Source organism: Salminus brasiliensis, chromosome 1 (genome assembly GCF_030463535.1).
Source record: "Salminus brasiliensis chromosome 1, fSalBra1.hap2, whole genome shotgun sequence".
NCBI classification, from domain to species: domain Eukaryota; kingdom Metazoa; phylum Chordata; class Actinopteri; order Characiformes; family Bryconidae; genus Salminus; species Salminus brasiliensis.
The window spans coordinates 96431055-96459022 of record NC_132878.1 but is presented as its reverse complement, the minus strand read 5'-3'; the positions used below and the strand labels follow the sequence as shown (position 1 = coordinate 96459022).

The 27968-nt window shown below is 42.7% G+C and overlaps 1 protein-coding gene across 1 annotated transcript; it reads right to left on the bottom strand.

The window, feature by feature from the left end:
- Positions 1-1263: 1263 nt before the first annotated feature.
- On the bottom strand, positions 1264-27371 carry sacm1lb (SAC1 like phosphatidylinositide phosphatase b). Its single transcript, XM_072692503.1, has 20 exons — positions 27291-27371; positions 26367-26464; positions 24967-25041; positions 22632-22759; positions 21606-21755; positions 20366-20425; positions 19494-19527; positions 17834-17935; positions 16011-16096; positions 14491-14577; positions 13401-13469; positions 12283-12362; positions 12081-12179; positions 10471-10609; positions 9316-9385; positions 8928-9000; positions 8599-8692; positions 7655-7747; positions 7501-7558; positions 1264-6839 (listed from the first exon to the last, which is right to left on the bottom strand). Exons 1-20 carry the CDS (start codon positions 27317-27319, stop codon positions 6703-6705), a joined length of 1761 nt encoding a protein of 586 aa, XP_072548604.1. The 5' UTR covers positions 27320-27371; the 3' UTR covers positions 1264-6702.
- Positions 27372-27968: the final 597 nt, after the last annotated feature.

The window sequence follows — 27968 nt, the reverse complement described above, 5'->3', positions numbered from 1 at the left end:
TAAATAATAAATACTAAATACATAATAAAATATTAAAAAGTTGAATTATGCATTAATATTATTAATATTATTACAACAAAGTGTGGATTTTATATAGTTTAATCAATGTACTATTTTTTTATTTATGAATAACTTTTTCTGATAATAATAATAATAATAATAATAAGTCTCAGATATGACCACAGACCAGGACCAATTCTAAGCAAATGATCGTGACGGTTGAAGAGCACGTCCAGCATTACCACGCTGGTCAACAAGCATGCCAAAGGCGATGGACCAGCATGACCATCATATCTAACCAAGCTAGTCCACCAGTATGACCAGCTTTACCACACTAGCTGACCAGTAAGCTAGTCCATCAAACCCAGTTGAAAACATACACCAGGCTGGTCAGCTTAAGCAGCCAGTTTACCAGTACGCTTTCAGGTGGATGACCAGCATTACAACCACCTTTTCAACCACGCTGACCATCAGAGTATGGATTTAAATATATTCATTAAGGTATTTTATTCATTTATATATGTAATTTTATCTAATAATAATAATAATAATAATAATAATAAATCATAGGTATGAGTCTGGCGGTCCAGGCCAGGTTCTAACCCCTCCACCCTGACCATCAGAGTATGGATTTAAATATATTCATTAAGGTATTTTATTCATTTATATATGTAATTTATCTAATAATAATAAGAATAATAATAAGTCTCAGATATGACCACAGTGCAGGACCAATTCTAAGCAAATGATCGTGACGGTTGAAGAGCACGTCCGGCATTACCACGCTGGTCAACAAGCATGCCAAAGGTGATGGACCAGCATGACCATCATAACTAACCAAGCTAGTCCACCAGTATGACCAGCTTTACCACACTAGCTGACCAGTATCACCAGCTGGGTAAGCTAGTCCATCAAACCCAGATGAAAACATGCACCAGGCTGGTTCACCAGTATATGGTACGCTTTCAGGTGGATGACCAGCATTACAACCACCTTTTCAACCACCCTGACCATCAGAGTATGGATTTAAATATATTAATCAATGTATTTTATTTATTTATATATGTCATTTTATCTAATAATAATAATAATAATAATAATAATAATAAATCATAGGTATGAGCCTGGCAGTCCAGGCCAGGTTCTAACCCTTCCTCCCTGACCTGGCTGTCCATCCACCAGGTCACGCCGTTGCTGTAGAATTAGGGGTCTGGCCCAAGGACACCACTAGCCCATTACTGTAAAGCAAACACCAAACCAAAAGGCGATTCTCATTTTAATAACAATATGAACAGATATTTGATTTTACATTCTCTGATAAGGCAGATCCTAGACATACAAATGAAGTCCTGCGCTAAAGCACAGAGTGATGCTCTTTATGTACACGTATCCCTTTCCCAGCTTAAGGCAGATCCCACGGCGGAATTGACAAGGCTACGAGCAAAATCCCAAAGCAAACGTCCGAAAACATCTTAACAATAAGGACAAACTAAAATTCGGGGAAGAATTGTGGCACGGATTAGCGGCTAACATCATCAGCCACTCAGTAAACTCAACGGAACCATAGGCGATACTACCCTGCTGCAAAAACAAGCAGCCCGGCCAGCTCGAGCTGGTCAAGCTGGTGAGATGACCAACTAATCAGCAGCATAGGGTGTTTTCCATTAGTTGGTTTACCAGCTTGACCAACTAGTTAACCAGTATGACCGAAATGACTGAGCATCATGACCATGGGGGTTGACCAGCATGACCAAACTAGTCAACAAGTATGACCAGCTTGATGACCAACTTGGTCAAGAAGGCCGTGCTGACTGATCAGCATTACCATGCTGTTCAACTACCATGCCCAAGGTAATTGACCAGCATGGCCAGTGAACCAGCCAAACTGGGCAAGTACCATTACCAAACTAGTCAACAGTGATGACCAGCTTGGCCAAAATGAGCAGGATGGTTGATCAGCAAGTCCAGCATTACCATGCTGTTCAACTGGCATGCCCAAGAAGGTTGACCAGCACGACCATCATGACCATGCTGGTTGACCAGCTTGACCACTTTTACCAAGCTAGTCAACCATGTAAGTATGACCAGCTTGATGACCAACTTGGTCAAGTTTGCCGTGCTGGCTGATAGGCATGACCAGCAGCATTACCATGCTGTTCAACTACCATGCCCAAGGTGATTGACCAGCATGGCCAAGTCTTGTCAAACCAGTGCACCAGCCTGACCAGTTTGGCCAAACTGGGCAATCACCATTACCAAATTAGTCAACAGTGATGACCAGCTTGGCCAAAATGAGCATGATGGTTGATGAGCATGTCCAGCATTACCATGCCGTTCAACTACCATGCCCAATGGCCATGTTTTGTCAAACCAGTGCACCAGCCTGACCAGTTTGGCCAAACTGGGCCATCACCATTACCCAACTAATCAACAGGTATGACCAGCTTGCTTGACCAGCTTGGCCAAAATGAGCATGATGGTTGATCAGCAAGTCCAGCATTACCATGCTGGCCGACAAGCACGCCAAAGCTGACGGACCAGAATGACCATCATAATCAAGCTAGTCCACCAGTAAGACCAGCTTGGTAAGACCAGCAAGTCCATCAAACCCATATGAAACATACACAATGCTGGTCAAAAGCTAAACTGGTCAGCTTAAGCAGCCAGTTTACCAGTATAGAGTATGTTTGCACCTGGATGACCAGCTTTGCAGCCACCTTTTTTAACCACCCTGACCATCAAAACCAGTTTGGATCATCTGAAAGCAGCAAAACCTGGTCCTGAGCTTGAGCTGGAGTTTACAGCAGGGTAGGGCTTATAACATCACTACCACAGCACTATTGAGGCCGAAAATCTCATTTACACACTTTACCCCCTCATTTATGAATAAACGTAGTCAGTCAGATTAGTCAGAGGAGCTGCAAGGCCTCACTGCTCCAGCACAACCTAAAGACCCCAGAGGGTGAAAGTGTCCACTGGATTTCTTGACCAGGGTATTTCTTTAGACGCTTGGTCCCGCTTTGTGTTGTTCAAATAATAAGTCTCGGGTATGAGTCTCGCGGTCCAGGACAGGTTCTAACCGCTCCACCCTGACCTGGCTGTCCATCCACCAGGTCACGACGTTGCTGGACCTCGGATTAAACCTCTGCAGAATCAAAAGCAGACAAAGTACAGGAGAAGGAGGAAGACCGTCACATTTACGACTTCCACAAAGTTACACAGGTAGGTGAGCGTAGAATTAGGGGTCTGGCCCAAGGACACTACTAGCACAACGACTGTAGAAGACATGGACGCTGTGGTTCCGTTCCCATCCGTTCTACAGAAACGAAGCCAAAACTGTCCGGCATGTTGACAAATTTGTAGAGACCAGAGGCAGAGCCAGAGGCATCACATACTCATTTGGTAGCCCCACTCCATTATTCCACACCAAGCCTGAGTGTCTCAGACCGTCTTCACTGAGCTTTAGCCAACAGCTCCAATAGTAAAAGTGCAGCTCAGCTCCTCCATGAAATGAACAGTAAGGATGCCATGCAGGTCCTGCTGCAGATGACCGGCATCCTCCAGCCAAGGCTGTCTGTCAATCACTTCATTCATCAGCATAGCCACGCCTACTTATGACTGAGCAGAGTAAGGGTTAAAAACTGCTTTCTAGGGGGAAATTAAAAATGGCCCGGCCAGCAGAGACGCTAGATCAGTGGTGGCTTCACTTCTGAGAGAGACGATTTTGCGCTGTCCATGCTTTCTACAGTCACTAGTGTAGCTTGGTGGGCTTGCCCAGCCTGGGAATCACTACCCTTACGCTTCACCAACCCCCCGGATTTCTTTACAAATAAAAAAAAAATGAAGAGGCAAATAATGTAAATATAGCTCATTAAATAACACTTTAACCATTTAAGACGTGTCTCATCTCGGGCTGAGGTCAGTTTGCTGACCTTAGCAATGCTTGATGGTGTGACGACCTGCAGCTAGCTGAATACAAGCTGAGAGCGGTGGAGGACACAAAGGCATTTTCAGTACAGACACAGAATCAGAGGTTTGGCAGACAACTGAGGAAAAACGCATGAATCAGCAGACTGGACATCCATCAGCGACTGCATGTGGCGTGCAAGTGCCAGGAAGGTGGGGGGCCAAGAACCTTGAGGCAAAAACAGAAGACCATGTACCTGCATCCTCCATCACTGTCATACGAAAACCTTCCAACTCCATCTGTCCATCAGTGGACCGACAGGTGGTCCAATGCACCAAAAGTTTGGAATCACCTGTAGTATTATTTCGTAGTTTTAATTTATGTAGCATTTTCAATTCTACACTGATCAGCCAAAACATTAGTACCACCTGCCTAACTCTGAGTAGGTAGGAGGCCTGGCCTCCACAAGACCTCAGAAGGCCTTGCGTCCTGCGATATCCGCAACACCTTCAAAGAGTAGGTTCTGTAAGTTGTGAGGTGGGCGGGGCCTTCATGAGCATCAGTGACCCCCGTCACCTTTGCACCTTTTTTGGAGCACTGTTGGTAGGTACTGGCCAACTACTGCATACTGGGAACACCTGCCTGAAGTTCAGGTGGAGATGTTCTGACCCAGTCGTCAAGAACATCTCAGTTTGGCTCTTCGGCTTGACCATCATCACCTTCCAGACCTGACTGTTCACCTGTTGTCCTGATATGAAGATCCTCCACTGTAGATGAAGATAATCAAGCCTTTCACTTGGTGAAAGATGGTGGTACTAATGTTATGGCTGATCGGTGGAAGTCGTACAATGCATATTTCTAGATTATTCACTTTACATCAAATGGTATTTTTAGATGTTTTACTCAATATTTAGAGTACTTTGGGGAGATGGATTTATTTATTTATATACCATACTCTCAAAAACTACAAAAATCAAGGTGCCACAGAGGGTTCTTCAGGCAGTACCTTAGAGGAACCACTTTAAATTCCACAAAGAACCACTAAAGCCCCAAAAAAACCTTTTGTAGAACCTTTACTTTTAAGAGTGTGGAGCTTTGCTGCTCGTCAAGTTTTCTGAAAGCTCCTCAACTTCTGAAAATTGAGGAATTCTGGTCATTAATGACGTCTGCAGCATTCTTAACGTCCTACAGCTTTCTCTAGAGCTCTGTTCATGTTCTGCTCATTATTAAAAACCTTATTTCATACAGTTTCCCAAACAGTTTCCCAAAACCAACAGGTTTCATACTCTTAAAAACACAAAAAAGTGATTCCAAACTTTTGAACAGTAGAGTACTCTAAAAAAAAAAAAACGTCAATTGAAGACCTTAAGACCTAAAGCTCCCATTTTGGAGATACAAGGTTTTCTCACATTCTCATGAGGCGCCACTGTTTTTGTAGATGTGCTGCTATTCTTGTGAAGCAGAGCAGACGCAATCAGGACTGACTCTCCAAAACACACCAGTGTTTGTGGGAAGTCCTGAAAGTGTTTAAAGGGTTTTTAGGGGTCTGGCCTCACCAGGGTGTTCCTCAACGTCGTCCATCTGCAGACCCGGAGAGCCAGCAGCAATTTCAGACCTGAAGGTTGGGGGCTGAGGAGTGAAGGTCTCCTGGTTTACTGGAGAATTCGGTTTTATCGTTTGGTTAGCCTGTCTTAAGCAAATAACTTAGTAATCCTATTTGCCAAAAGTATTGGGACACCTGTTTGTTCACTACTTCTTCGGAAATCAAGGGTATTAAAAGTTGGAGCTGTTGGAGAAACTGTCTCTACTGTCCAGGGAAGAAGAAGGCTTTCTACTAGATTTTGGAGGAGGAGCATTGCTGTGAGGATTTGATTGATTGCATTCAGCGACAAGAGTGTTAGTGAGGTCAGGATGTTGGATGATGATGATGATGATGATTATGATCACCACCTTACCTCATCATCCTCAACTCACCAACTCATCCATCATTCCAGAGAGCACAGTTCTTCCACTGCTCCACAGCTCCTCAATGCTGGGGGTCTTTATACCCCTCTAGCCCACACCTGGCATTATTAGGCAGCATGGTGCCAATAGGTTCATCATGTTTACTATCTGCTCCAGAGAGTCCTATTCTACTGGCAGTACTTCTTCTCTACAGGGACTAGACAAGCTGTGTGTGTGTGCATTTGCACATCTGTGTCAGCAACAGAGGCCACTTAATAGCCGAATGCATTCATTAGAAGGGGTGTCCACAAATATTTGGACTTAAAAGTGTGTGAAGAACCTTTTAAAAGGTTACAGAAATTGTAGTAAAGGTTCTTCGCTCAAAGAACCCTCTGTAGCACCGTTCTTTTTCAGAGGGTAGGTACCCAAGCGTCATGCTGGCCTGAAACCTTAGGTCTGGAGCTGCTCTCCAGGTCTGAAGACGGATGAGCTGAGGAACAGCGCCCCCTTCTGTCCAGCAAGAGACGGACTGGTCCTCCAAAAAAACTACCGTGTGGAGAGCAGCGAGTGTGTGCAGCTTTGAGTCTCAGTATGTGCGTGTGTGTGTGCGGTCAACGCACTTGTCTCTCAGACACACACCCCTGTGGCCCCGCCTGACCCCTGCTCTTCTTCCTCCTCCTCCTTCCTCGCTCTTCCTCACTTTGGGTGACGGCGATGATGACGATGGCCATAAGACGCAGATGACATCAGTACAGGCTCCAGCCCTGGCGCAGACGAGCATAGGGGAGGAGCGAGGACGAGGATGAGGACGAAGAGTCGGCGGGACCCAGCTGCTTTCCACACACACACATTCAGTCCATCTTCTCCTTCTGGACCAGCTTGGGTGCGTCGACGAAGTCCCGGCCGTTGAAGAGGATGACGCCGAACGTGACGACGCTCGCCATGCCCCAGAACAAAACATACGCCAGCGTCTCCGTCCACGTGTCCCCTGGGAAACAAGAGTTTCAGACTGTAATACACTACAGGAAACGTAGGGGGCGCTCTATAATGTTCATATGATCCACACGCTCATTCTGACAGACTGTAATACACTACAGGAAGCGTAGGGGGCGCTCTATAATGCTCTATAATGTTCATATGATCCACACGCTCATTCTGACAGACTGTAATACACTACAGGAAGCGTAGGGGGCGCTCTATAATGCTCTATAATGTTCATATGATCCACACGCTCATTCTGACAGACTGTAATACTCTACAGGAAGCGTAGGGGGCGCTCTATAATGCTCTATAATGTTCATATGATCCACACGCTCATTCTGACAGACTGTAATACACTACAGGAAGCGTAGGGGGCGCTCTATAATGCTCTATAATGTTGATATGATCCACACGCTCACTCTGACAGACTGTAATACACTACAGGAAGCGTAGGGGGTGCTCTATAATGCTCTATAATGTTCATATGATCCACACGCTCATTCTGACAGACTGTAATACACTACAGGAAGCGTAGGGGGCGCTCTATAATGTTTATATGATCCACACACTCATTCTGACAGACTGTAATACACTACAGGAAGCGTAGGGGGCAATATGGCCCCCAATATTTACAAATGTAATGTCAGGATCACAAGGAGTTCTCTTACCAGCCATGAGGAGACAGATAATGCACATGGAGAACGCCACCACCATGATGATCGGCAACTGCGGGAGGTATTAGGAAAATTATAAGAGGGTTTAACAGACTCTGTGTGTGAGTGTGTGAGAGTGTGTGTGAGAGAGTGTGTGTGATTCTCTCACCGTGAGGAACTTCCAGTCTTTGGGTTCATGGAGAGGAGTGCTCATGTCGACCTCATCCACTGCATAGTTCCCTAAAAACAGGTCAATGGAGTCCTGGAACAGAGAGAGAGAGAGTTTGGTGAGTACGGGCCTAATCCCGAGATCAGACTACATGAATTCAGTCCGATTTTGACATGATTTTGACAGATCGGTCTATGTAGCGCAAACATAATTGAAGAACACTGATGACAGACAGTCCGACATGTCTGAATTTTATGTATTTTTCCACCTAGTTTAACATATTGTACAATACACTACACTGACAAAAGTATTGGGACACCTGCTCATTCACTGTTTCTTCTAAAATCAAGGTTATTAAAAGAGCTGATCCTGCTTCTGTTGGAGTAACTGTCTCTACTGTCCAGAGAAGAAGACTTTCTACTAGATTTTGGAGGAGGAGCATTGCTGTGAGGATTTGATTGACAGCATTCAGCGACAAGAGCGCTAGTGAGGTCAGGATGTTGGATGATAATGATCACCACCCCACCTCATCATCTCCAACTCGTCCCAAAAAAGTACTGGATGGAGCTCCACCACCATCCATCATTCCAGAGAACACAGTTCTTCCACTGCCCCACAGCTCCTCAATGCTGGGGGGCTTTATATCCCCCCTCTAGCCCACTCCAGGCATTAGGCAGCATGGTGCCAATAGCTTCATGATGAATGCTGAATACATTCCTTAGAAGGGGTGTCCACAAACATTTGGACACACAGTGGAAATGTTGGAAACGTTCAACAGTTAGACCAAAGAAGCCTAGTTCATTTTACAATTTTTAATTCCTAAAGTGGGCATTCCTTTGCCCCTACACAAGAACCTCTGAAGACCCCCCGCCCCCGGCCCCCAGGCCCCCCACCTGTGTGGAGTTTAGATTTCAGTATTGTGAATTTTCTGCTTATGTCAGTACCTGTCTGAAGCCATCGGAGAAGTTGTTCTTGTAGTATCTGATCATAGAGTTCCAGCCATCCATCAGCAGCCCCCACTGCGTCCTCTTCCCTGTTCTGAACACACACACACACGCACACACACACACACACACACACACACACACACACACAGACCATAAAATAATTTACTCATACTTACTCAAATAACATGAATTTGCTTATTGTTTACGTCAGTTTTAGGACCGTCCGAGTGTCCAGTCTTATCCACTAAGGGTCATCCTAGGTTTTCATCCCAACCATCTCATTTACGCTGATGGCCGAGGCCCTGGCGGGACATACGGACACTCACCGTGTGAAATCGGTCTTCAGCGCTCCTGTACCGGCGTACTGCTTGGCACAGGCATTGGCGTTGTCAGCCCAGGCTAGGAAGAGAGAGAGAGAGAGAGAGAAAAAGATCCTATGAGAGACGTTCTAGATATAATTTATCTAGGCAGAAACATCAGCCCATAAACTAGAACCCTGTCGGGTTGGACTGGTTGATCGGGGACGTTACGTCGCCACGGTAATTAAACCCTAAATTTCCAGTCGGCACCAAAAACACCACAATATGATCCCATTCAGAACACCCAGCCAACATGCTGACGTGGGGTTCACATGGGTGGAACGTGGGCCAGGTGGGTTCCAGGTGGGTTCCAGGTGGGTTCCAGGTGGGTCCAACAGTGTCCACAGGCTCTCACCATTCTTGTAGATCTTCTCAAAATCAGTCTGATCTTCAATCCTCTGGCCAACGTGGAGGACTCCCATTCTCTGTGGGCAGAGCAGCAGAAAGTGAGAGATGAGCAGAAACGGCAGCACTGGGGCAATGTCTCACTGCCGGCCTCACTGCCCGCCTCACTGTCCGCCTCACTGTCCGCCTCACTGCCCGCCTCACTGCCCGCCTCACTGCCCGCCTCACTCTCCGCCTCACTCTCCGCCTCGCCTCACCGCTCTAGTTCTGATATTCTCATTAACCATCTGGAGTCTCCTTTAATTGAACTGATTTTATCAATTATTATACAAATCCTTTTATCACTCCATTTATAACCATTTATAACTCCATTAATAATTCCTTTTATAAATTATTATACAAATCCATTTATAACTCCTTTAATAAATGATATTACAACTCCTTTCCTGACTCCATGTATAACTCCTGCTGTGCTGTTGTTCAAACAGAGCCAGCAACCTACTCTGTGCCTCCAGAACAGCCAGGATTCAGTGATGTTTTTCCAGTACCACATTATAATTCTCAACATATTCAATATTCAAAATCAATAAATTCATGAATACACAATACTAGTCATAAAACAACAAAATAATAATAGTCATTAAAAAATAGAAAAAATAGTAGCAACAGCAGTAACAGCAGTGACTCCTCTGTTCTCCATATTTATATCTATTTAATCCAGACGGCACTGTTCTTTACTGCTGCACTCAGCACTTTACTTTAAATATACAACTCTGCACATGTTAAGTTTACAGGTGTGTCTGTGCGTGTATGTCACTGTGTGTGTGTGTGTGTGTGTTTGTGTGAAGGTTGGGTGTGTTTGTTACTTCTGTAATGTCAGTTATTGTGCACCGTGAGCTACTGCAACCAAAAACAAATTCCTTGTATGTGTATATAAGCATACTTGGCCAATAAAGTCCGATTCTGATTCTGATTCTGAATGAAAAAAAAGAGCAATAGATTTATTTTTATTTCATTACTGAACTGAAACGTCTCAGCTCCACATCAACAACACCAAACCCGACTCCGCCCACTTCTGTAACTCCTGTATATCACAGATCAGATGGGGGGGGGTGGACTGTTAGTTGCCTGTGCTGATATGATGTGAACATGGCAGAGGCCTCACCTCCAGCTGAGACTGCAGCGATCGCCTGGCCAGCAGACTCTGGACCACGTTGGTTCGGTCCAGACAGTCCATGCAGTTACTGCGGAACGTCCCCTCCTGCTGCACCTGGACCGTTCCGTCTGCGTCCACCAGGAAGTACCTGTGCACAGACACAGAGCATCATCACAGGATTCCTCTTAATCTCTATGGCAACAACGGGCACTTCATCTTAAAAAAGATCCGGGTCTCTCTCTCTATTTACCTCCCCCCCCCTCTCTCTCTCGCTCTCTATTTACCTCCCCCTCTCTCTCTCTCTTTCTCTCTCTCTCTATTTACCCCCCCCTCTCTCTCTCTCTTTCTATTTACCCCCCCTCTCTCTCTCTCTCTCTATTTACCCCCCCCTCTCTCTCTCTCTCTCTCTATTTACCCCCCCCCTCTCTCTCTCTCTTTCTATTTACCCCCCCTCTCTCTCTCTCTCTATTTACCTCCCCCTCTCTCTCCCTCTCTATTTACCTCCCTCTCTCTCTCTCTATTTACCTCCCCCTCTCTCTCTATTTACCTGTCTCCCTCTCTCTCTATTTACCTGTCTCCCTCTCTCTCTCTATTTACCTGTCTCCCTCTCTCTCTCTATTTACCTGTCTCCCTCTCTCTCTCTATTTACCTGTCTCTCTCTCTCTCTCGCTCTCTCTCTCTCAATTTACCTGCCCCCCCTCTCTCTCCCCATGTCTATTAACCTGTCTCCCTCTCTCTCTCAACTTACCTGCCCCCCCCTCTCTCTCCCCATCTCTATTTACCTGTCTCCCCCCCTCTCTCTCCCCATCTCTATTAACCTGTCTCCCTCTCTTTCTATATATATATATATATATATATATATATATATATATATATACCTGTCTCCCTCTCTCTCGATTTACCTGTCCCTCTCTCTCTCTCTCTCTCTCTATTTACCTGTCTCCCCCTCTCTCTCTCTCTCTTTACCTCCCCCCCCTCTCTCTCTCTATTTACCTGTCTCCCTCTCTCTTTCTCTCTCTATTTACCTGTCCCCCCCTCTCTCTCCCCATCTCTATTAACCTGTCTCCCTCTCTCTCTCTCTCTCTCTCTCTCTCTCTCTCTCTATCTATATAAATATATATTTACCTGTCTCCCTCTCTCTCTCGATTTACATGTCCCCCCCCCCCTCTCTCTCTCTATTTACCCGTCTCTCTCTCTCTCTATTTACCTGTCTCCCTCTCTCTCTCTCTCTATTTACCTGTCTCTCTCTCTCTCTCTATTTACCTGTCTCCCTCTCTCTTTCTTTCTCTATTTACCTGTCTCCCTCTCTCTCTCTATTTACCTGTCTCCCTCTCTCTCTCGATTTACCTGCCCCCCCTCTCTCTCCCCATCTCTATTTACCTGTCTCCCTCTCTCTCTCGATTTACCTGTCCCCCTCTCTCTCTCTCTCTCTCTCTCTCTCTATTTACCCGTCTCTCTCCACCTGTCTCTCTCTCACTGGGCTGAGTTTGCTTTACTGAGAGGACACGTTTTCTTCTGCACAGTGGCTTCAGAGTTAATCTAAATGAGGAAACTGAGTGTGTTTATTTTTGGTCTGACTGAGAGGAAGACGCTCCTGTAACGACTCATGAGGGACTCACCCAAACTCCTCCTGTAAATCAGCCACCGTGTCCACCAGTATCTGCAGCCGGTGCCATCTCATCCGACTGCACTCCTTGTGGAAGTCGAAGGCCACGTACCTGCAGAGAGCAGCACATTTTGCCCCGCCCGGGTAAGAGCGTCGTTAGCATTAGCTTAGCCACCACCCTCCACTTTCTACCCCCCCTTTGGAGAGTCACTCACTTGATCATGCCGTTGCCGAGGTTCTCCACCATCTTGGCGAAGGCGAGCTCTAGAGGCTTTTCCGAGCCTTTCTGATTGATCTGAACAAATCACACACACTCACAGATTAGCATACCCAACACACAACCATGCTAATGCTAATGTTAGCAGGGTATAAGCGCTACCGCTTCCTCCCCACCGGTTTAGAAGACCAGATCATTTCACTGTTTACTGTAGGCCAGTTAGCCAGCATTCTAATTGCTAAGTTAGCTCTAAGATCCAACCACACCAGTTCCACACTGCTTTTTAAAATACATTTATTTATGATTTTTTACCCATTTTCTCCCCAATTTGGATCACCAATTATCCAGCCTGTCAATTACCCAGCCTGCCAATTACCAAACCCGTCACTTACCCAGTTCCCAAATTACCGAACCCGCCAAATTACCAAACCCGTCACTTACCCAGTTCCCCAATTACCTAGCCCGCCAATTACCAAACCCGTCACTTACCCAGTTCCCCAATTACCCAGCCCGCCAATTACCCAGCCCGCCAATTACCCAGCCCGCCAATTACTAAACCCGCCACTTACCCAGTTCCCCAATTACCCAGCCCGCCAATTACCAAACCCGTCACTTACCCAGTTCGCCAATTACCAAACCGGTCACTTACCCAGCCTGCCAATTATTAAACCCGCCACTTACCCAGTTCCCCAATTACACAGCCCGCGAATTACCAAACCCGTCACTTACCCAGTGCCCCAATTACCTAGCCCGCCAATTACCAAACCCGTCACTTACCCAGTTCCCCAATTACCAAACCCGCCACTTACCCAGTTCGCCAATTACCAAACCCGTCACTTACCCAGCCCGCCAATTACTAAACCCGCCACTTACCCAGTTCCCCAATTACCCAGCCCGCCAATTACCAAACCCGCCACTTACCCAGTTCCCAAATTACCGAACCCACCAATTACCAAACCCGCCAATTCCCCAGGGTGATGACCCTTTTTGCTGTTTATGGTTAGCACTTAAGCGAACAACAATGGAGGACCATGTCTTATGGCTATGACGGCACCCCGTTCACGCCTGCTTCCCCGGTCTGAGTGCGGACAGGCCGAGGTGGAGAGAAGTACTTACCAAGTTTAAAATGACTTGTTTGCCGTAGGTTATGATCTGAGAGTCAAAATGTCTCTGGAAACCGTCCAGCTGTGAGGAACAAGAGACAGATGTTCATGAAGACGTGGCATTCTCACCAAGTTACCATATAAAATTCCACACAAAAAAAGAAAGGTCATCCTGTAGTCACTGTAGAGCACTTTATTAGGAACACTACACCAGCACCGGGTAGGGCCTCCTTCTGCTCTCAGAGCATCCTCAGTTCCTAAGGGCATAAACAGAAGAACTATGATGGATGGAGGTAGTCGGTGGAAGGTGGTGAACTGCGGCCATGAAGGGAGGAACATGGTCAGCAACTCGCTCAGTCAGTCTGTGGCACTCAAGCGACGATGAGTGATTGGTGTTAAAAGGCCCAAAGAGAGCCAAGAAAACATCTCCCACACCATTACACCACCACCACCTCCTTCTCCTCCATCAGCCTGGACTTTTCACACAAGGCAGGTCAGGTCCATGGATTCATGCTGCTGATCCTCAGCAGACATCCAGACTCATCAGGCCAGGCTACACAGGCTGTCCAGTGTTGGTGAGCCTGTGCTGTGCTGTGCTGATCCACTGCAGCCTCAGCTTTCTGGTCTTAGCTGCTAGAAGTGAAACCTGACGTGGTTCTTCTGCTGTTGTAGCTCTGTATCCTCCTCAGGGTTGGTGGTGGCGCTGTTCACTCTGGGATGCTTCTCTGCTCTCCACAGTTGTACAGAGTGGAGATCTGAGCTACTGTAGCCTTTCTGTCAGCTCCAGCCAGTCTGAGCAGCCGTTCTCTGCAGACCTCGCTCATCTACAAGGTGTTTCCGTCTGCAGAACTGAGGAGCTGCTGCTCACTGGATGTAGTTTTTGTATTCTACCAGTCTGAGGAATTCTAAAGACTGCTGGGCTGAAAATCTCACCTCGCTCAAAATCACTGAGATTATATATATATATATATTCATACTGATTAGATCATTATGCATTAATGAAAAGGTGCACAGGTGTTCCTAATAAAGTGCTCAGATGAATGTATATACAAAAGAATGCATGGTATTATACAAAATGTTATGTATGAATGAAGGAAGCTTACGTGATGGCTCGACTTGCTGATCTGAGGTTTGGGTTTGTATTTGAGGTTTGGTCTTTGGGACCAGTAGAAAGGAATGGAGCCTCGAGTCTAGAGAAGGTCAGGAGAGACACAGAGAATTCAGAATAGCTCTGTTAACGTCTAGAACCCAGAGCTTATTTTAGCCCAGTTTTAGTTTTAATACTAGTTATTATAGCAGTTATTCAGTAATGAGTCATTAAATGATATAAATGATTCTGTATCAACCAGAAATGATTCATTAATATTACAAATGCTTTAGTAACTGCTATAGAATCTACTACATATGATTCAGTATCTACTATAAATGATTAAGTAATTGTAACTGTTTTAGTAACTGCTATAAATGATTCAGTATATACTATGAATGATTCAGTAACTGCTATAAATGATTCAATATATACTATGAATGATTCAGTAACTGCTATAAATGACTCATTGTATACTATGAATAATTTAGTAACTGGTTTAAATTGTTCAGAATCTACTAAAATGATTAATTAATTATTATAAATGTTTCATTAACTGCTAAAGATGATTAAAAAATATCTGCTATAAATTATATCTACTATAAATGATTCATTCATTCTAATAGTGTTAGTAGTTATATAGTAGTTTACTATGAATGATTCAGTAACTGCTATAAATGATTCAGCATTTACTATGAATGATTCAGTAACTGCTATAAATAGTTCAGAATCTACTAAAACTGATTCATTAATTAGCATGAATGATTCAGTAACTGCTATAAATGATTCCATATATACTACGAATGATTCAGTAACTGCTATAAATGATTCATTTAATCATATAAATGATTCAGTATATACTATGAATGATTCAGTAACTGCTACAAATGATTCAGTATCCACTAGAAATAATACAGTACCTGCTAAAAAAATGAATCAGTATCTACTAGGAATGATTCCGTATCCACTAAAAAGAAAATGTTTATGCTATACATGATTGATTGTGTTATAAATGATTCAGTATCTAATATGAATGATTGAGTAACTGCTACAAATGATTCAGTATCTACTGTAAATGAGTCAGTGTCTACTATGAAATGATTCTGCAACTGCAATTATAATACAATATCTGCTATAAATGATTCAGTTTTGTCTCGGGCGGACAAAGTGCAATATTTATGGCAGGTCAGAAGCCAAGAAGATAAAATACAAGAATGCAGGTAGATGTCAAATGATTTTATACACCTATATTTTATCATTAAACTGCAGTTTTAGAAAACAATTATCTATTAAATTATATTAAGCATAAAATGTCTTCTCTCATTGGGTCAGAGGGTCTGTCCTGAGGGCAGCCCTGCTCTATGGCATGGATGAATAAGTAAACGGATGGAAAACAGTGTAATAAGCTAACAGACGCTGCTGTATTCCACAATACAAACATAACCTACTGCACTGTATCCAGTCTAGCACAGCGTTTGTATGGAAACTCATGACTCATGAAGGAGGTTATAAGTGGTTTGGTTTTCAGAGACTTGCCTGTATAAATGAAGCCTTGCCACCGTTATACTGAACAATCTGCTCCGTCTCCACAAAGTTGGCAGCGTGACCCTCAGAGTCAATTCCTGAACAGGACAAACAGATCATTATCAGCTGATCTGGGAGTTATTTAAGCTTTTAAAGCACCAAAAAAACTCCCAAATAGGTTCTAGACACTCCTGAGTCGGGTACTACAGTGATCCCAAGAACACACGCATCACTTATCACCCAGGTCAGGCCTGCAGGAGCCAGAATATAAGGTCAGGGGTGTAAATGACAGGACATTTCAAATTTCACCATGATCCAAGACAATAAGCTCATTATTTGAAGTATTTCTTTGGCAGGAATCGTTTTAACGTAACTGGAGGTGCTGCAAATTCTGTATCTACTAAAATGTTTCATTATTATAACTGTTTTAGTAACTGCTATAAATGAACCAGTATATACTATGAATGATTCAGTAACTGCTATAAATGATTCAGTATCTACTATGAATGATTCAGTAACTGCTATAAATGATTCAGTATCTACTATGAATGATCCAGTACCTGCTAAAAAATGAATCAGTATCTACTATGAATGATTCCATATCCACTAGAAATGAATCAGTAATGTTTTAGTAACTGCTATAAATGATTCATATATTATATATAAATGATATAAATGATCCTGTATATACTATGAATGTTTTTGTAACTAGTATAAATTATTTAGAATCTACTAAATATTCTTAACTAATTATTATAAATATACTAAAAAAATAAACTAAAAATGATTCATTAAAAGACATGATTCATGAATGTACTATAAATGATTCAGTCTGTACTATAAATGATTTAGTAACTGCTAGAAATTATTCAGAATCTACTATGAATGATTCTGTATCTACTATAAATGATTCATTCATATTATAATTGTTTTAGTAGCTGTATAGTAGTTTTACTATGAACGATTCAGTAACTGCTATAAATAGTTCAGCGACCCGTCCAGAAGAACATCAGATTTTGGCCACATTACTAAAATAACGTACGCTCATATGCAAAAGTCTAAGCACCCCTGTGTCAAACAACAATTTGTTTTACTGGAAAAATGTTTTTTTACTGGTTTACACACCCACTACACATTTTTAATATGTAAGTTATAATGAGCTTTTCTGTTATCTCCAATAAATTATCTCCAATTAGAAGATCTATTAGAAGATTTATTAAAATATGTATTTAAATAATAAATAACTAAATAAATAGCTTAGATTTAGATTTAGATAAATAGCTTAGCTATTGAGTTTAGACAAGCTAAACCACAGGCTTCCTTTAGTGATTCACTTACAAATTAATATTTCAGCTTAGGTCATTTTCTGCTATGAATGATTCCGTATTCACTATGAACGATTCAGAAACTGATTCATGAATGTATTATAAATGATTCTGTATCTACTATAAATGATTCATTCATATTATAATTGTTTTAGTAGCTGTATAGTAGTTTTACTATGAACGATTCAGTAACGATTCAGTCTGTATGTGCTATAAATGATTCAGTCTCTACTATAAATTATTTATTAACTGCTATAAATTCTTCAGTATCTGTTATGAATGATTCTTTAGTATCTAATTTGAATGATTCTTCAGTATCTGTTATGAACAATTCTTCAGTATCTGTTATGAATGATTCTTCAGTATCTGTTATGAATGATTCTTCAGTATCTGTTATGAATGATTCTTCAGTATCTAATTTGAATGATTCTTCAGTATCTAATTTGAATGATTCTTCAGTATCTAATTTGAATGATTCTTCAGTATCTGTTATGAATGATTCTTCAGTACCTCTAACGTAGTAGCGAACGCCGGCGCGGAAGCAGCTCCTCCTGGAGATGATGTTCCAGTCGAACACTTTGCCGTTGATGCAGCAGGACTTCATGACGATGACTGACAGCAGCTCGAGTTAAGAAGAATTCAGAGCCAACACCTCGAACCTCTAGATTCTCACCAGCTCGACCGCCGGAGGGGTTTCCTCAGGCAGTCAGCTTCAACTAAACAACCCGCCCACCCAAACAGACCTGGGTGACCTTATAGGGGAGTTCCACCAGTTTTTTAGAATTTCTGCACAGGTCAGTGTTTCAGCTGCAGACGTAGATAATCAGAGTGGGTTTGGTGTGAAATGGTAAATTTTACAGAAACTGACAGACTTACAGTCAGAATTTCTTTTTTATATATATATACATATACAGTGATGGTAAATGGAACCAGATGGCAAAATCTTAAAAAAAAAAATATATATATATATATATAAAATTAATATTAGAATCATTTATTATTATTATTTATTATTACATATATATGTGTGTATTTTTAAATAATTACATATATAATTATTAATTATATTATTAATAACTATATTAATAATTATTATTGTAATAATTATATTACAATAATATTATTATTTATTATATAATTATATATATACACATATATTCGATTACTCCGATTGATCATTAAATATATATATATATATATATATTTCTTAATTAATTAATTGAATATTTTTATTATTCTTAATTTAAAAATTATATATATATTTTTCTTAATTAATTAATTGAATATTTTTATTAATCTTAATTTAATAATTATAGATATATATATTTCTTAATTAATTAATTGAATATTTTTATCTTAATTAATCTTAATTTAAAAATTAAAAAAATATTTAGATCCAAACTCTTCTCAGAACTCATCAGGCAGTGTATTCATAACCATTAGGTGTAATAACTTTCTGTCCATCAATTAAATTAGTAATAAAAACAAAAAAGGAGGTGGAGGTGTGTTCATGGTACACTGGTCCATATTATACAAATAAATAAATAAATAAATACATGACCAGACATTCTGCCTCCAGCTTGCTGAGAGAGCAGCGTTGCTGTGCTCTGTGTAATTCACACATACTGAAGACAGCAGATGTTGTTTAATCATGCGGCTAAAAATATTCCCCGGAATCCGGTGAGAAACCACGGATTTAGGAAATGTGTTTGGCTTAAAGGGGAGATTATCTGGCGTGTAAAGTAATCATCACTACGATACTGATGATCAGACCCCACTGCCACCAGAGCTCCACACTCAGACAGGGGGTTCTGTTCGCTGGAACGGTTCTTAGAAAGAAACTGGTGTTCTCTGTTTTATCACACATCAGCAGCCGGAGCCTGAGAGAGCACCACTGGCCCTCCTACAGCAGATCATCCAGCTGCTCCTCTGATCATTTCTCTACAGATGTTCAGGACAGGTAACTGCAGCTCTGCTGGGGTGGGACGGCTCTTTACGCGGGTTGATTCATACCTCTGTGACTCAGCTTGTGTAAACATTTCGTAATGGAGTAATAACTGCTCCTGGAAAGCCACCAGAGCCACGCCTTCAACCCTGCTTCTGTTTACTCTGGGTAACTGTACACACAAGCCAGACATGAGGACAGCAGCTGAAGCTCATTAAAGGATACAGCCGTGGACTACAGGGCAGGCGAAGCGGTGCAGCTGTGAGAGAAACACAGGGTTCAATTAGAAACGCCAGCAATGAAGGAACAGACATACAGCATGTCCTCTCCGCCCTCCACCTACTAACGTATTCTTCCAGAACATCGATAGATACTGAGGTCAGACAAGCTAAACTACAGGCTTCCTTTAGCGATTCATTTACATATTAATATCACAGCTTACGGCCATTGTGTGCTATGATTGATTCAGTATCTACTACAAATGATTCTGTATTTACTGGGAATGATTCAGTTACTGCTATGATGGACTCAGTATCTACTATGAATGATTCACTATCCACTATGCTTTTTTTTTTATTCAGTATCAACTATAAATGATTCAGTATCTACTATAAATGATTCAGTACCTACTATGAATGATTCCTTTTCCACTATAAACTATTCTGTATCTACTATGACTGATTCAGTATCTCATATGAATGATTCAGTATCTACTATGAATGATTCAGTTTCCACTATGAATTATTATTCAGTATCTACTATGAATGATTCAGTATCTACTATGAATGATTCAGTATGCACTATGAATGATTCAGTATGCACTATAAATTATTATTCAGTATCTGCTATGAATGATTCAGTATCTCCCATGAATGATTCAGTATCTAATATGATTTATTATTCAGTATCTCATATGAATGATCCAATATCTGCTGTGAAAGATTCAGTATCTGCTGTGAATGATTCAGTATCTAATACAAATGATTCTTCAGTATCTGCTATAAATGATTTTCTTCATAACCTTAAATGATGGCCTGCTGGTCTCAGTGATTGGTGCTCCTTTAGGATCCAGTGATGCTAAAGCTGTGTTGGCTTACCTCAGGCTGTGTGCTGAAGTCTCTGAGCAGATAGCCGTTCCACACAAACCTCTGATCAGCCTGTAAAGCCACAAAACACAAGAAAGGCCTTAAATGAGGATCTCTGCTGGACGTCAGAGCTGGGCTGCACAAAAAGACTGGTCGGTAGTCTTTACTGCTACACTGGCCTGGACACTGTTGATTCAGCAGGAGGCTACAATATGCAAATGAGTCTTCTAACTAATCAAATGAGTGTTTTTTTAATCAGCAGGATCTGGATTATTTATTATTCACACTTTTACCCATTATTTAACCCATACATACTCTCCCCATCCCGACACTGATCCCGACACTGGGAGTGTGAAAACAGCCAGCCAGCACTGCATCTAGCCACCCTGGAGAGAGCAAGGCCAACTGTGCAGCAGGATCGGGATTCGAACCAGCGACCAACTCATAATCCAAAAGTATTCAGACGGCCCTTCTAATGAGTGTACTGGTCTACTTTTAGGTGCACCAATTACTCATACAGGTGCTCTCCATAAAAAAAGGACTGACCAATGGAACGGAAAGCTCTACTGCAGAGCCTAAGGTCACTGTGCCCAGTGCCAAACAAGGGCTAGAGGGGTAAAAAGCCCCCCGGAATCTTTGAATCTTCTCTCGATCTCTCTCTCTCTCTCTCTCTCTCTCTCCCTCCCTCCCTCATCTCTTTCTCACCATCCATCTCTCTCTCCATCATCATCTCTTTCTCTCTCTCTCTCTATCTCTCTCACTCTCTCTCTATCTCTCTCTCTCTCTCCCTCCCTCCCTCATCTCTTTCTCACCATCCATCTCTCTCTCTCTCTCTCACTCTATCTCTCTCCCTCCCTCATCTCTTTCTCACCATCCATCTCTCTCTCTCTCTCCATCATCATCTCTTTCTCTCTCACTCTCTCTCACTCTATCTCTATCTCTCTCTCTCAATCTCTCTCTCTCCATTATCATCTCTCTCTCTCCCACTCTCTCTATCTCTCTCTCCCTCATCTCTTTCTCACCATCAGTCTCTCTCTATCTCTCTATCTATCTCTATCTCTCTCTCCATCATCATCTCTCTCTCTCTCCATCTCTATCTATATCTCTCTCTCTCTCTCTCTCTCTCTCTCTCTCTCTCATCTCTTTCTCACCATCAATCTCTCTCCATTTCTCCCTCTCTCTCTATCTCTCTCCATCATCATCATCATTTCTCTCCATCATCATTTCTCTCTCTCTCGCCCCACGTGCTCACCCTCTCCAGCAGACTCATCTCCTGGAACTCGGGGCTGGTGTTGGCGAGCCGCTGCAGTGAGTGTGTGAGGTCGTAGTCCGTGGCGAAGTAGAAGCCGTCAGTGTTCAGGACGTTATTGATCATACCCAGGAAGGCCTTGTTGTCCTGCATCTGAAGAGCACAGAAGAACAGACAGGGTCAGGTGATTAAACACCACCTGGACTTTCCCAGCGTACAATCACATTTCATCTGTTACCCCCAATGTAGCCATCAGCTGAGCTCAGAGTCGTTCCAGAAGTTTGTGGACACCCCTTTTAATAAATGCAAAGAAGTATTGCCAATAGAATAGGACTCTTTGGAGCAGGTAAACATCATGACCCTATCGGCTCCATGCTGCCTAATGCCAGGCGTGGGCTAGAGGGGTATAAAGCCCCCCAGCATTGAGGAGCTGTGGAGCAGTGGAGGAACTGTGTTCTCTGTAATGATGGATGGAGCAAACTGTATCTAATAACATTTATCACAATACACATATTGACCAGCTCTAAATGGAGCTCCATCCAACACTTTTGTGAGGAGCTGAGGATGAGCTGGGGTGGTGATCATCCAAAGTCTTCTTCTCTAGACAGAGATACTCTTGATTTTGGGGAAAAAACAATGACTGTCCCAATACTTTCATCAATATAGTGCAAACAGTGCCAAACATGGGACTGTGGGGTTCTCTGGAGTGATGAAGCTCCATCCAGAACCTTTGAAATGAGTCCTACTAATCATCCAACATCAGTACCTTCCCTCACTGATGCTCTCAGGAGGCTGAATGCAATCAGAACCACCTCACAGCAATGTTCTCAAGCCGTTGCAGAAGGTTGTAGCAAACATGTGGACAAACCTCCAATTAATTCACACAATTCATTACTTTTAAGACTCTTGATTTCAGAAGAAACACAAATGAATGAGCAGGTGTCCCAATACTTTTGTCGATATAGTGTAACTTGTATGACTGACTAACTGAGGGACGAAGGCCTTCATATTTAAAGGTTCTTCACAAACCTGGTTGTCAGTGAGGTGAAGAACGGTCTTCTTATAGGAGATCACGTCAAACTCCACCGCCTTCCAGACCACATGACCCAGCAGATCCCCTACTTTTCTCTTCTTTGTGATCACAATGAGGTACATGCCTGAAACAGAGGGGGGGGGGGGGGGGGGGGGGGTCAAGCTGGTGGGAAAAGCTCCACACGTCTTTAAAGGGCCCATATCTGATATTTAACTCGCTAACTAGCTTAGCATAGGCTATTTGCATGGCCGTATATATATACAGGAGCTGTGTACTCAAACTCAACCCCAGCAAGACGGAGCTGCTGTACATCCCGGTACCTGCTGGACCAAGAAACGATCTTGCCATCACCTTTGAGAACTCACTGGTCACTCCCTCTACTGAAGCCCGAAGCCTTGGTGTAGTGATGGATGATCAGTTATCGTTCTCAAGTCATGTTGCAAACGTAACTCGGTCCTGCAGATTTCTTCTGTACAACATCCGGAGAATACGACCCTTCCTCTCTAGAGAGTCGTCCAGGTGCTTGTTCAGTCTCTCGTCACGTCCAGACTTGATTACTGCAACTCTCTTCTGGCTGGTCTCCCTCTGCGCACCATCAGACCCCTGCAACTCATCCAGAATGCAGCAGCACGGGTCGTCTTCAATGTTCCTAAATTCAGCCATGTCACTCCACTGCTGCGTTCTCTCCACTGGCTTCCTGTAGCTGCTGCCCGCATCAGATTCAGACCCCTGACGCTGGCCTACAAAGCCAAGAACGGACCATACCTCCGTATCTGATGGCAATGGTCAAAAGCTGATCCACACCAAGAGCCCTTCGAGCTTCAAGTACGGCTCGGCTCGACCCGCAATCCCTCAAAATCCACGGAAGACAAGCGTCCAGGCTTTTTTCTGTCCTGGCACCAAAGTGGTGGAACGAGCTTCCCCTGGGTGTCCGAACGGCCGAGTCACTCGCTGTCTTCAAACGCAGACTGAAGACCCACCTCTTCAGAGAATACTTGGGCGAATAGTTCTATGGTTGCCTTATTGTATTGTGTTTAGTAATGTCTAAGCTTAGAGGTATCTTTTGAATTATTAGTCTATTCTAACTAGCTGAGGCTTTTCTTGGGTAAATAGCAAAGCACTTTGTAAGTCGCTCTGGATAAGAGCGTCTGCTAAATGCCGTAAATGTAAATGTAAAATGTAAATGTGTACGGGCAAGAGCCTGCCGATACGATACGCATCACGATACCGGACTTACGATTCCGAATTGCGATATACTGTCATACTGGAAGCAATTTGCATAAAATCAATCAATTTGCATAAAATCTAAAAAGCAAAAGTTGAGTTCCTATCCAATCAGAACAGCGAGATCTGAAGGCAGGGTACAACACTGCCCTCTAGTGGTCGGGGTTTAAACTCAGCGTTAAATGAACCACTGCTAATCTGAAATGTGTGTCATTTACACATTATTTATTATTGCTTTTATTACCTTTATTAAAGCTAAATCACCACATTTATTAATTAATTACAATAATGAATTTATTATTAACATATTTACTTTATTAACGTTAACTTCACTTTTTTTTGGGTGCTTACGTTATCTTTGTTAATGTTAACTACCATCCTAACGCTAATTTATGACCTTTATTTACGCTACTTTCTGAGCTTGATTTGATCAATGCTAACATATTTTAATTTATATATATTTATTAATGCTAATCTATTAGTGTTATGAATACAAAATCTTCCTTTATTAATGTTATTAACCTATTAGATGTTATTAATATATAAATGTATCTTATTAACAATTATATTATAACTTTAATCAAAAAGCTAGAGGTAAGATTTTCCTGTTGTTAGCGAGCTTCTGAGAATCGATACAGTACCGCTAAACATAATATCGCGATACTTCGATACATTGATATTTTCTTACACCCCTAACATAAAGCAAGCTGTATTAATGTCTACGTTATTAATTAATTAGCTTGTGTGACATCACAAAAACAGTACACACATTCATCCTGCAGCCTGATCTAATACACCTATCAGCCAAAACATTAAAACCACCTCCTCTGAAGGGGTCCCGTGGGATCTATCTAGCACCAAGGCCTCCATGAGCTTCAGTGAGCTTTGGGCACCTGCACTGTTGGTAGGTACTGACCACTGCATACCGGGAACACCCCACAAGACCAAGGCCTGATGTTCTGGTGGAGATGTTCTGACCCAGTCATTGTCTAGAACGTGTCTCAGATTCTTACGCTTGTCCTTGTACATTTTTGGTGGTGTTAATGTTATGGCTGACTGGTGGTTAGCATTCTGCAGATGACACTCTTCAAGCTGTTCAGCACTGACCTGCTACCAGGCGAATGGTTCCCATAATGCCGCATATCTGTCGGGTCACAGCTGAAGGAGGGATGTCCTTCCTCCCTGCAACACATCCATTAAAACAACATCATCATTATGTAGCAGCTGTTCCTTAAAATCGTTGCAGCTTCAGAAATGCAGAATCCAGAAATGCATGTGTACAGCATGTCCATAAGGGGGCGCTCAAAGCGTGATGTGAATTTACTGCAGTGGAGTAAAAGTGAACTACACTCCCTACCTGTAGGGGGAGCCCAGAAGCAAGAAATGCCACAGACATGACTCTCTGACCTTCAAACGACTCGGTTTCAGTTTCGATTCTTCAGGAATCGATTCAGTGCCTCATTAGATTTGATTCAGTTACCAGCTGCTGAGCAACCTAAACCTACTGTTAATGAACTACGGCATCCAGTTGCTTATTATATTAACCAACAACGTCAGCTCCAGTTTGTCTCAACTAGTCTGTGGCTTAGTAACTAAAACACTTGCAATGCATTCTGGTCCACATTCAGCTCATGTGGTGAGGTACGATGTTTACTAAGTTACCAGTGCATTGTGGGGGATTGTAGTGCCCTACAAGCTGCTCGAATTCCTCTTTACGATTCAGAGACTCGGACAAAAATGGTCAGCCTATTCCTTAGCGGCCTGAAACTTAAACAGGGAGACCTTTCAGTCACAGCCACACAGCCTCCGAAAAAGTGCCGCTTTGCCATCAGCAGCCGGAGCCTGAGAGAGCACAATCGGCCGTGCTACTCCAGGCGGGTAGATGGCGCTCTCTCTCTCCCCTAATCTCTAATCTAAAGCAAGTGTTAATCTACTGTTAGCCACCAAGGCATCTGTCAGCAGCACCCGGCACTTTTTCTCCGAGCGCAACGGCTGCCCGGCACCATCTGGAAAAGAGGCGGGGTCTGGAATTATGTGTATGGGAGGAGCCTAGTGTTAAGTCCTTACCCTCGGGGCATTGCTAGTGCTAGGGGGGGCTACCGGCAGTCAACTGGGTCAACTGGCAGTACCAAAGTGAGGGGAAAAGGGGGAAATTTGATTTGACATTTTAATTTTTTTACTTTAAAAATGAGTAAAAAAAAAAAAAAGACCTAAAAAAAGACGTAATTAATTGAATATTATCATAATTGATTATAATCGATCACAGCATAAAAAAAAACAACAGCTGAAACCCTCCCAACAAAAAGCACAGGAATAAAGCACTATGGTGGGTTGCCAGATCCTCAACATATTGGCGTATCGTTTGTAGCTAATTAAAATATTAATCATAATTATAATAATTTATTATTAATATTATATATATATATATTTTTTTTTAAATATTAATAATATATAATCCAGATCCGCAGCCGCTCATGACCAACCACACGGCCTCCCCCCAGCAGTACCTATGAGGGTCATCTCGGTGGACACTCTGTCAATGGCGAGGACTTCATTAGCGCCATCATCGCAGGCCTCAACGTAGAACTTCTCAGGGGTGGTGTGCCTGCGGGGGGAACCGAGAGAAACCACGTGACCACGACTGCGACGGCACCGAACCTCAGCGACAAGCAGCCGCCCAATCAACTTACAGACAGATGGACAAAAGTATTGGGACACTGCTCACTTGCAGTCTCCTCTGAAAACAACAATATTCAAAAGAGCTCATTTCCTTATCCTGCCTTTGTTGGAGCAGAAAGGGAAAATGTTTGGAGGAACATGGCTGTGAGAATTTGATTGCATGCAGCAACCAGAAAGAGTTAGGTTAGTGAGGTTAGTGAGGTCAGGATGTTGGATCCCAAACTCATCCCAGAAGTACTGGATGGAGCTCCAGCACCATCCTCAATGCTGGGGGGCTGTATACCCCCCTCTAGCCCATGCCTGGCTTATTAGGCAGCATGGTGGGCAACAGGGGCTAGACAAGCAAGCAATGGGTGCAGCTTAGAGCAGCGGAATGCATGCATTAGAAAAGGTGTCCATAAGTATTTGGACAGATTTAAGTAAATACAGGGCTGCTGTACATTGTGTATATATATTTATATATTTATATATATATATTTATAGTCTATAGCTGCACTACAGTGACACTATACACTCACATATACACTCTTATGCACTATTTAAGCGCGTGATCTCATTAAAAGCACAGTTTATCAATGTATATGAAACTACAGCAGCAGCTTGTTTTCTCCTTCCAGCCCAATCTGGCGCACCACCCCCCCCCCGACCACCCCGCACAGTCTGAGCCGCACACCCCGGGGTGAGCTCGGACCCCGGGCCGGGCGGCTGCGCTGCCTCGGCCGCGGTAGAGGAGTGATTAGCCGCACACTTACAGGCTCAGGCTGCTGTAGGTGCTCGCCATTGCGCCGACCTTCGTGACGTGTCAGCGGATTCAGCGGCATCAATGCAGCAACCCAACGCAGCGGAGCGCGCGCAGACTGTCAAAATAAAAGTCCCCACGCGGCCTTTACGGCGCGTTCAAAATAAAAGCATCGACCAGTCGGTTTCCAATAAATAGTTTCATATTAAAAGTCTCACCCAATTTTATTTTAACATAATTACATTCCTATTTTGCAGCGCTTTCCCCTCCCTCTGCACAAATACACAGAAATATTTTTAATATTCAAATTAAAAGTCTCGCAAAAGACTTTCTCCTTTTTACAACTCAATCTGTCTTTAAACAAATGCTTTCAAAATAAAAGCTTCCTCAAAAGAGTTTAATTGGGAATTCCACCAATTAAAAATATGTATAAAAAAAAAAAATCTGAACAATATGTTCCTAAATCTTTTGTTATAATTAAATCAAACGAAATTTTTATCAAGGAGAATTTTTAAAATATGTGTATAAAATTGCTGTCATTTAATAAAGGATCTCTCCCTTTACAGGGGATTCCGCCTACATTTTACCAAACAAACAAACAAATAAATAAATAAATAATTTTCTGAATATTATTGTCGTTAAGTTTCCCACAAATTAACGTAATTAAAAAATAAATATAAAGAAAAGGAAT